Raw genomic sequence first — 11,527 nt, forward strand, 5'->3', positions numbered from 1 at the left:
CAAATAAGCAAATTTTAGATTCATCAAAGACTTAAAATGTAAAAAATTAAAAATTAACAGAAAAAAAGAAACTCAGAGTGGGGACGGTTTTATAAATTGATGATACGCAAAGAAGTCATTAAATAAAACACAAAATAAATCTATGCCAAGAAATAAATTTTCACCTATTAGATCAGCACATATAACCATAAATAAATAAATAAATAAATAAATAAATAAATAAATAAATAAATAAATAAATAAATCACACCAGTGGAGAAAATGCACGGAAACAGGTACTCATCTATGCTGAGGGTGGGAGTGTAACTCTGGAACATCTCTGTGGCCCTATGGGAAGCAATTTGGCAATGCCTATCTGAATTACAAATCCATATTCTTCAAACCAGAGATTGTACTCTGGAGCCCTTTTTTATTATACAGATGTACTTACATGAGTATGACATTCTGTAAATACAGGGACAGTTTATGCACCTTGTTTCTAGTAGAAAAAAATTGGAAAATACCTAAATGCCATCAATAAAGTACTACAATATATTAGGGTATACCTATACAATGAAATACTATACAGCTATTAAAAAAGAATGAAGCCCCTTTCTTTGTACTAATTTATAAAGATCTCTTTAACAATTATTAAGTTTGTAAGATATTGTTAACAATGGTTGCTTTTGGAGAGAAATTAGAAGAGTTAATGGAGGGAGGCAGACTTACATTTTACTGCATATTCCTTTGTACCATGTGAATGCATTAACCTATACAAAAATTGGTAAAAAAAAAAAAATTTTTTTAAAACTATTTAAAAAAGTATAGGTTATTTTTAGGGAAAATGTATGATAGAATTTAGAGAAAAAAACAATAAATTTTGTCCAAAATCCATTGTGGTCCCCCCAGCCACTCTTCAAGGCCACTCGTAACGCAGTCTCCGAGCCTGGCCTAACCAAGACAAAGCCCCAAAAGTTCTAAAGTACCTACATTGCTTCCTTAAGAACAAATCCTCTTTATGCATTTCTTTGGAAATACTGAGCAAAAAGAGATGACAAGACTGTCAGAAAATTTACATGTTATCCTTTGGATCATTTCTGACACTAAAGAACTGGTCTAGAAACAAAAACTAAAGAACTGAATAGAATGCTGGAGATCTTAATGAATGCTGGAAAGCCCCGTACATATTATTTCATTTTCTGCCTTGATAGCAGGGTAGCTAATACAAGGAAGATAAAAACAGAAAAAATAAGAACATCTTAGGCAAATAAGCATTCTTTACTCACACAGCAGGTATTCCCTACTGAGTACAAATTCATGCATAACACAAGCTTTATCCAAAAGAACAAGTCCATACCATGCAGAACCCAATCCCATGATAAAGCCTCTCCAAAAGCCTGACTGGCTACTAAGACCACCTGGTGTTTTTTTATTTTTGGTGTTAGTAACTGCATCATGCAAGCTGGAAAACAGTGATTAAGAAATAGTGTCATTTGTAGGCTGTGAAAAACCTCAAAGGCAAGGAAACATTTTTGAAAGTTAAGCTCAGGAAAGCCACAATTAAATATTTACTTTTCTGGGGGGAAAAAAGCCTAACATTTCCAAATTTTAAAAGAGTCATCTTCTCAATCTCATAGCACTTATTTGACTGATTAGAGCCAAAAAGGGCAAAATTATGAGGAATCCAACATGGGCAAATTGTATAGACTATGTTTCATGGACATAAACTACACCCAAAACTCTAACCCACAGGCAACTATAGGCCAATGGCTATAAGCAACAAACTGGTTAAAGAATGTGGCTGCATCACTGAGAGATCATTTCCCACTATGAGAAAAACAAAGTCTGTGGCTACTAATGCTGGTCTAAGCCTATCATTTTCTCATAAGGAGGCAGAGCATTTCTATTTAATCTAAAAGCAATTTGGATATTTAGTCCCACCAGTACAGGTTACATATATATTGAAAAAAAAAAAAAATGCCATGCACATAAGTAGACATGATATATTTTACTGTTGTTTTTTTGGGGGGGGAGGGGGCAGCTGGCTGGTAAGGGGATCTGAACCTTTGCCCTTGGTGTTATAACACCACACTAAACAACTGAGCTAACTGGCCAGCCCACATGAAATATTTTCTTTCCTCCTATGAATCCTGATACACCAAATAATGATTAAAATTTAGCCGTAAACTTTATGCATAAGAGGCAAAATTTTAAAAAAATTAAAAATAGTGGATGATGATAGGCCTTCTGCTAAACAATTCATTGTTCGAAATTCAACTTCCCCTAAAAATCAAGGTTCAGTGCTGGGTAAAAAGGCATGCAACCAAGTCACCAGCCTTCTCAAACTGGACATGAGGCATGCCTTGGCTGCAGTAAACACATAAGTAGCAGTTGTAAGTTTTCATGCCAACAAAGCCATGATTAACAAGGATGATTAGAGTCTGGATGGAACCAGGGCACAAGCTCTTTGCCTTTTTGATGCTGACTCAAAAGCCACAGCACACACAATTCCCCCTGGCAGGTTCATACCACTGGACTTCGGTGGCCTGGATCTCTCTCGTTCCTGGATTGTGGATTTTGGCAAAACTGGAGTAAGTCCTCGGGACTTGGTGGGTCTCATGTAGCCTTTCATTGGTTCTGCCACTCTGCTTTTATCTTCCTTCTTCCTGTCTCCTAGTGTCTTTGGTTCAGATTTTTCTGTCATTTTCTGAGGTACCTCCAAGATCTCATCTTTGGGTTCTGAGCACTGAAGACCCCTGGAGGCAGTTATTACTAACTTTTCTACCCCTGAAGGAGGAGCTTCAACTTTGCCATATAGGAAATCTGACTTAGGTTCTGGTTCTGGCAAGGAAACACATTCCAATTCTGAGATTTTACAAGCCAGACTAATTTCTTTCAATTTATCCTTTTCAGTTTTTGGAGGTAAGAAAGTCATATCCATCTCCTTATCCAAATTATCTGGGCCCTTGGAATCTCTGTCTTCAGTATTTTGGTCCTCACAAAAACTGAAATTTTGTGCTTTCTCTCCCATTAAATCAGGAATTTGAACTGGAACAGAACCTTCCTCAGTCTCTTTCTCTTTGTTCACTGGATATGCTGGGAAACAAGCCCTATCTGAATATACTTCCAGGACTCTGACCTCTCCTGGTACGCTCTGGTCTTCTCCTGGCACTCCAGGAAGAAGGTGCCCCTTTGTTAGCTCTGTGATTTTCTCTACTGAATGTTCAGATGCACCACTGTGCACTGACTCAGATTCTCTTACCACATGCCCTTCATCTATCCCTGCTTCATTTTTCATGGGATCAGCAAGCTTGCCTTTATTCTTGAGGCAGTGATCTCCAAGACTGTTAACTGCTTCTATGGCTGCTGTTAAAGTTAGGGCAACTCCTCCTGTGCCTGTAGAGGGCATTTCAGCATGGGGAGCCTTGGGTCTTTCTTGACCTGGGACCCCATCTTTCTTGCAGTGATCTACTATTAGTAATTTGGAAATAGGGGCTGAGGCTGTCTCTTGCCCACTGTTTGCTAAGGTGTCTGGAAAGAAATCACCCTCCTTTATTACCTGAAGAGTAGGAATGGTTGGTTTTTCACAGGCTGCTGATTCCTGAATAGAGGCAGTCTTGGGTTTTTCTTGACCTGGGACTCCAACTTTCTTACAGTGATCTACCACTAGTAATTTGGAAATCTGGGCTGGGGCTTCACCACTTTTTACCAAGGTGTCTGGAAAGGAATCACCTTCCTTTACTACTTGAGGAGTAGGAATGGGTGGTATTTCACAGGCTGCTGATTGCAGAGCCTCTAGAGAAGCTGACATATTCATCAGCCCTGATGGCGTTCTGGGACAGGTAAATGTAATATTTCTATTTTCGTCCACATAGCCCATTCCTTCAATTCTGTGGTCCCCTGTGGTTTCCATGGGAACATGTATTTTTGTTGAATCTATCTTATTCTCCAGAATGCACTTCTTGGGAAAACTATTTTTAACCTTTTTATTTTTTCCATCATTACTCCTTTTATTTGGTTTGTCAGCCACTGCAGTGTGTCCCTTGGCTGCATCTGCCTTACCCTCCTCAGACAGTACTAAAGGAACAAATCCTGCCACCCAGATTTGGTCTTGGCAGCTCCCATCTGTCACCTTGGCAGCTGGTTCAATAACAGCAGAATCCTTGACTGTGTTTGTTTTGTTCCTCCCAGGAACCCCAAACTCAACAGAATTAACCTCAACATTTCTACCCTTTCTGACAACTACTTCCACTGTGGATGTATCTGATGTATGCGAGAACAAAGGATCATGCATTTTGGGGAAAATTAGCCCTAATTCCTTGTTTTTATGGGGACTATTACCATCATCTCCATCCTTCCCTACAAAAGGGGGGTTGAAGATTTCTTCCTTGCCCTCCATTCTAGCAGGCTGTGTGGAATAATTATTTCTTAACTTTTTGTTTTTGCCTTCATTGCCTCTCTTTTTAGGCTTTTCAGAAATCCAGGGTGCTACCTCCTGATCCATCCAAGGACACTTTCCTTCCTTGCTCTGGTTACTGAGACCCATATCTTTGACGATGGCTCCTCTTTCTGTCCTAGCACCAGAATTCTGAGTCATGCCTGACCCATTTTCTAAAGGAATCAAGGTGCTTGCCACTCTAGTGTGAGTCATCTCCTTAGGCTCCCCCATCACCACTGCCTCAGTGAGGTCAGCCATGGTCTCCAGCTGCTTTGAAGAATCTGGCCCCAGCTCCTCACTCTTACCCTCGGTAGTCATTCCTTTGGTTTTAGGGACTGGCTCACATGGCCCAAGAACAGCCCTTCCATGTTTCTGGCTGTCCAGAAGAAACGGCGACTCAGATTCTGCTCTTACGTTCCCAGAACTTGCTCTCACTTTCCCAGAACTTCCTCTTCCCTTCCTGCTTTTGCCATCACCTGACATTCTCTTGAATGGTTCACTCTCTAGCCCAGGGACCTGAACTAACACCTGGCCCTGCAGCTGCTCAGAAGCAAAGTCTTGTCTTTGCTTGGGAAAAGTTTCCTTTTTTAGTTCTTTAATGTCTTCAGCTTCTTTAGGAAACTCTTTCTGTGTGACATTCTGCAGTTTAGTCATTTTACTTTCATCATTCTCTTCTCTTAGACTATTTTCTAATGGACTACTTGCTGTCAAAGTGGGTGTCAAATTAGGCAGTTCTTTTGCTGCTGTGGGTTTTGAAACTTCACCCATAACCTCCTGGTCCAAGATAGGAACACAACCCTCTGTGGGTCTGATTTCCAAAGAAGTTTCTACTTTGTGTGTAGAAACTTCTGTCAGGGTTCTTTTCAGATTCAGAGGGCCTACTGTCTGGCTTTTATCCACAGGAGTCTTCAGGTGGGGTTCAGGCTGTGCTTTGTATTCATCCTGCTGCAGCAATTTCTTACCTTGACTCTCTGGTACTGACTTGTTACCTTTGCCCTCTTCCTCTACTCTTATCTTGGGCTGAGAATTTACTGCAGTTTTGGGGGGTTCTTCTGAACGACACAAAGTAATTCTGAGACCCTCTGAGACTATGTTATCAGTTACCAGTTGGGCTGCTCTGGAGTCAACTACACATTCCTTTTTCAAGCTTCCTCTGGATACAAGTCCACAGTCCATGCCCATAGTGGTAGGCTGGCTGGGGAGAGCTCCTGATTTTTGTGGGTCAGCTGCAAAGGGATGACCTTTAGGCTCATTTGCATTGTCATCATCCCAAGGTCCCCCAGCGCGTGGTTGACAATATCTCTTTTGCTTTGGTTTCCTCTTCTTTTTCTTCATCATCATTGGTATGCTTTCTATATCCCAGGCCTCCCTACCATGATTCCTCTGGGGTTCAAGAAAGTCAGCATGAATACTTTTCCTTTGGTTCCCAGGCTCACCACAGGAAGATGAACCAGAGACCCAACACAATTCAGACAAAGAGCAGGGGCCCAGCCTGGGATCAAAAGTCTTCTGTGAAGGAGAGCCTCCCAGCAGCTCAGGAGGGACCCTGGCAGGCTTGGGTCGGACTGACCTGTGGTCACTGGGTCTGCAAACTTGTTTGGCTTGTGTGGGAAGAGTACCTGCAATACATGAAGTTGGCTAAAATTCCAAACAAAAAACTCTTTGTATTGTTTCTTTAAAAAAAAAAAAAAGTCCATTCTGTGACTCATTTCAGTATTCTATTTTCACCAATCCACTTACTAATTTGTTTAGGAAAACAGTTTTTTCCAAAACATTTCTCACCCTTCACTGGGGTTAGCAAATATTTAACAAAGATCATCATCTCAGGTAAAGATTTTTTTTACAAACATATTTACAAAATATCTGAAATATTTCAAATCTTCTAACCTTTATACTAAGCACTTACTACCTATAAATCTCATCTGATTCATATTTATTATTATTTTTAATAGGTACATAAGTCCCAATTCTCAACAAAATGGCAAGCTCCTAGTGCTTATCTCTTTTTGGTGACATTTATTAATTGATTGAATTAATTATACATGATTTTAGAAAGAATTTACAATTCTAAGAGTCTGTCACCGATATTATACTAATACCTGTCAAACTAACCAGATTGATTCTGGAAACTGGACCAGAACGCCAGACTTACGCTACTTAAAAAAAAAAAAAAAAAAAAAAAATATATATATATATATAGAATTAGTATTTTGTCCAGAGAAGCATTCTCATCATTCCAGAACCAGAGCATCCTACTTTAAAAGACAAATGTGTTAGATTTCAATGTTCTGTTCCTAAATATACTTCCCCAAAGACAGAGAAATGTAATGTTAAGCAGGTTAATGAATTTCAACAATTAGGACAAGCACTCTTGGACAAGTTTCAGGAAGTTTTCTGGTCTAACCTCCTGTCTCTAAATCAATACAATATGGATCCAAGAACCTAGAAAGAGTCTCATTAAGAGTAGGTCTATGAAAGCTCCTGTCAAATCAGACTCAATGAACTGATTTCAAAGCATATTAAAATACTTAAATAGTATCTTTTGTTCTTGTCTTTACCCCTCCAATGTCCTCTAAATCCTATCCTTTTAAAAAAATATCTCAGGTAACTTACTGTTTCTCTCAAAAAATTGCTGGACTGCAGAACTCCACAGTATTTACAATATGAGGGTACTTCAAAAAGTTCATGGAAAGATTTGTATTACCTTTTAATGTTATTTTTCCACAAACATTCTGAAGTACCCTTGTATTTAATTTGGCAATTAATCAGTAATTTGGTACCATCTCCTATAGAATTTTATTCAATTATTATGTAAATCTTTGGTTTAAGAGTTCATGCCCAGGAACTACTCTTTCCATCCAGGTTATAATAACTCAAGGGCAAGGAACAGGACTTAAATACCCATGTGCCTTAGCATAGTATATTTTCTACACAACAAGCACTTGATAAATCTTTACTGATAAAGTCAGTAAAATAACTTTAAAAAAAACCCAGACCTTTATTAGCTCCTACTTGGTGCTAGACAGTGTGCAAAGCAATAGGGATTCTAAGTGTAGAAAAGTAAACAGAAAATCATCAAGTTGATAATCATATGCATAGTCTTCTGGCTTATCATACAAAACACGTAATCTTAATGTTCATTGAACAATCGAACTTTTTAAATTGGAAAGTATCTTAGAACAGTTCGTTTCAAAGTTTTATGTATATAGGAATTATCTGGGGATCTTGTTAAAATTCATATTATGATTCTGAAGGTCTGAGGTGGAGCCCAAGATCCTGCATTTCTAACAAGCTCCTAGACAATGCAGATGCTCTGGGGCCAACACTGTAACTAGCAAGGCTTTACAGAACATTTGACCAATTTATTAATCTTATAGCTGAGTAAACTGAGATACAGACAAGTAATTTGCCTAAGATCACACAGAAAAGAATAGTGAACAGCTGAATTAGATCAACATTTAGGTGTTCTAAGTTGATGTAGGGGTAATTTTTAAATACCAGTATGTAACAAGCTGATTTTCTGTCTAAACAAGGTGAAAACTAAGAGAAAATTGACTTCATAAACTACACTGCTGATTATTACCATACAACCAGGAAACCAGGGACAGTGTCTAGCATCATCAGTCTGTTTGTTGCTCCCAGTTTAAATTGTTTCCAAGAGTCCATTTTGTTTTAACTTACCTAAAGTCTCTGAAGAAAGTTCAGAAGGTGGACTGATGAATGGTTCCTTTTGTTCCAGTTTTTCTAACAGAGAATCTTTGTCTGTTGGCAAGTTGTACTTTTGGCCCACGGCTGTGACTGGTTCTAAAAGTAATAGTAAAAACCACACAAATTTCAGAGAAGCACTATTTCAGCTATTTTTCCACCTGTCAGAAATTGGAGATGGGAATAGTTTTTGAGGAATTCTCCTATAAGGAGCAGCACAGAAGTGGAGTGGTAGCTGGAAGGTGGAAGGAAGGTGGAGTTGGGAGGATTTTTTTTTTTAAGATGGGAAAAGTAACAAATATTTGTAAGTCAGTGGGAAGGATCCAATGGAAAGGGGATTAAATTGGTAAGAAGGAAAAAAGGGGAGAATGGCTGGGGCAATATAGTTAAGTAGGAAAGAGGAGATGAGATCTAGTGTAAAACAACAGAAGTTGGCCTTATTTAGGAACAGGAACAGTTTATTTTTAAAAACAGGAAAGAAGGCAGATTCTATGGATACAGATACAAGTAGTTGGATAGGTAAGACAGTAGACGTTTGGGGATGTTCTATTTTATTGCTTCAATTATCTATAAGAAAAGCAGAAAGATCAGTAGAGAATTGAGGATTGACAAGGTGTTGGAGGTAGGAGGAGGGTAAAGGTCAGAAAGAGTTGGCTGGGAGAGTAGAAGCATAAATAGACTTGCAAAGTACACTATATCTTTATTTTACCTGACAAGATGTTTGTCCTTTAGTCTTCTGGAGACTATACCTTGGTAGACAGAAAGACCTGACAATAAGCATAAGTCCGTACCTGGTGAAATCATGAAAGTAGGTGCAGCTGACTGCCTCTCATCCTGGAGAGATTCTAACTTCGAATCCTCACTCATTCCTTCCTGTATCTGTGCAATTTCCATGTCTTTAAATGGAACTGGTGCCACCTTTGTTCCTGAGAGTGGTGCAACATCCTTGGCTGGACTCACATTGTTAGCCAGGGCTACCTCTGATCCAGGGAGCAGAGCCTCATCCTTAGCCAGGGCTACCTCTGTTCCTGGGTATGGAGCCAGGTCCTTAACCAGGGCCACCTCTGTTTCTAGAGGCAGAGGCACATCCTTGATCAGGGTTACCTCTGTTTCTGGGGGTGAAGCCACATCTTTGCTGAGGGCCATTTCTGTTTCTGGGAATTGAGCCACATCCTTGTTCAGGTCCACCTCTGTTTCTGGGGGTGTAGTGACATCCTTGCCAAGGGCCATTTCTGCTTCTGGGAGTTGAGCCATGTCCTTTACTGGGGCTACCTCTGTTTCTGGAGGCAGAACCACATCCTTACTCAGGACCATTTCTGTTTTTGGGGGTAGAGCCATGTCCTTGACTGGGGCCACCTCTGTTTCTAGGGGCAATGCTACATCCTTGGTCAGGACCACCTTGGTTTCTGGGGGCAGTCCCATTTCCCTGGCCAGGGCCATCTCTGTTTCTGAGGATAAGGCCACCTCCTCGGCTGATATTTCTGTAGATGATACCATGTCTTTAGCCAGTGCCACCTCTATTTCTGAGAGTGATACCATACCCTTGGCTGTGGCTATCTCTCTTTCTTTGGGTGGTACCATGCCTTCATGTGGGACAAAATCCATTTTTATCGGTGGTGCCCTCTCAGTTTCTTTGAAAAGTGTTATATCCTTGGCTGAAGACACATCGGTTTCTGTGGGCCATACAACATCCTTAACTGGGGCCACTTTTGTTTCTATGGGTAGTACCATGTCCTTGACTAGGGCTATATCTGATTCAGTGGATGGTTGCATGTCATCCTTGGCCAGTGCAACATCTGATTTGGTGGGTAGTTCCATATCTTTAGCCAATACCATCTCTGTTTCTGTGGTCGGTGCCATATCCTTGGCCAGGGCCATCTCTGTTTCTCTAGACGGTGCCATGTCAGTAGTCTTCAGTCCCATCATTATTTCAAATGCTTCTGTTGGTGACCTCTCTTCTGCTGATGCCATTTCTAACTCCTTGGTTAGCTCTAAGGGAAATAAGTTGGAAATTTAGGACTCATTACTGGCCACTCAAAGCTCTGCATTCAAAACTTACTTTCTTAGGGCACAGGAGTATTTGGCTCTTTTGACCATAAGACCCTAAACATAACTAAGAAGCTGTTGAGTTAATGAATTCTTCCTACTCTTTGATGGTCCCAACACTTAGAAGAATAAGATACTAGGAGAACAAGTAGTGAAGGATAAGAGGTAAAGGAGACAGAAAACAGGTTTAAAAATTAATATGGGTTCATAATTAGTATTAGAAAGGTATCCTGTGGGACAGTTGCTCAGTCATCCTTCATATTAAGAAAACCCCCCAGAATGCTAAATCTGTATTGATTAAAAAGGAATTTTCTTTGCTCATTAACCCCAAGTGTTATATTTCAACTATAATTTAATTCCTCCAGCTGTAATATCCCTAATATAAGCTTAAAAATACTGGTAACAGTGCTGAAATTTTTATCTATATTTCCTGTAAGCTGCTAAAAAAATACATTTGATGATTTATATTGATTATTGATACTGTAACCATTTATTGATAAAGGGGGTTTCAAATAATGTACCTGCTGTCAGCTGTGTAGGTTCTGTAATGACCTCTGGGGAAACAAAGGATCCTGAGTGGGAAGTGTTTGGGGATTCCACAGACCACCCCTGAGGTATAACAGCTGTGGGAGCAAACGTGTCACAGGGAGACATACCTAATATTGAAACACAAACACATTTTTGAACTTTGATCAACACAGGGGGAAAAAAGGCATTTGATATTTAAAATCAGCTGCATACATTGCCATGAAAACACAGACTAAGAACCAATAAAAAACAAAGCACAAAAGTTTTAAAGGACATACCGCTGACATTCTTCAGGTTTTGGCTGATTGTTAACAGGTCATGTAATATCACGACATCCTGCTAGTGCTATTAATCAACATTTATTGGCTACCTTCTATAGGGTATTATAAAGATTCAAAATACCAAAGATTGAACTCTGGCTCCAACACCACAACCAATGTAACATAGTGTATAGTAAGAAATTGTAAACTTTAATTTTTTCATCTGTAAAATGAGATTAACATCTCTCTTTCCAACATTAGAAGATAATTTTATAGAAATGCTTTGTAAGAAGAAAATTAAAAAAATAAAAATGCTTTGTAAATTATTAAAAACTAGACAAAGATTATTATTATTATGCTGTCCTATGCCAGAAATAGTAGGAAATTTAATATCACATGGTCCCTGCCATGGAGATTATCACAATTTAGCTAGAGGCAAGATACCCATATATCCAATAATGCATACTATATACTATGAACTAAGTGCTACAGGAGTTCAAAAACAACAACAAAGACTAGAATAAACACAGAAGGCTTCAGAGGAGAAGTAAAAGCAGAAATAGAGAAGGTA

At 39.3% G+C, this 11,527-nt stretch overlaps 1 protein-coding gene across 19 annotated transcripts in view; it reads right to left on the reverse strand.

Annotated features, from left to right (window-relative positions):
• The window catches only part of MAP4 (microtubule associated protein 4), a 191,962-nt gene that overhangs the window by 43,050 nt on the left and 137,385 nt on the right, over positions 1-11,527 (reverse strand). For 10 of the 19 annotated variants that reach the window (XM_063114728.1, XM_063114735.1, XM_063114731.1 and 7 more), the window contains 3 exons: positions 10,690-10,824; positions 8,914-10,113; positions 8,099-8,221 (listed from right to left, as the gene is read on the reverse strand). The exons of 1 other annotated variant lie outside the window; for it this stretch is intronic. In XM_063114728.1, coding sequence (XP_062970798.1) covers positions 8,099-8,221; positions 8,914-10,113; positions 10,690-10,824 — 1,458 coding nt within the window. Of the gene's footprint in view, positions 1-2,508; positions 6,037-8,098; positions 8,222-8,913; positions 10,114-10,689; positions 10,825-11,527 lie in introns of all 19 variants that reach the window. 8 more of the 19 variants (XM_063114719.1, XM_063114723.1, XM_063114722.1 and 5 more) reach the window with 1 other exon arrangement.

Source organism: Cynocephalus volans, chromosome 11 (genome assembly GCF_027409185.1).
Source record: "Cynocephalus volans isolate mCynVol1 chromosome 11, mCynVol1.pri, whole genome shotgun sequence".
Lineage (NCBI taxonomy): Eukaryota > Metazoa > Chordata > Mammalia > Dermoptera > Cynocephalidae > Cynocephalus > Cynocephalus volans.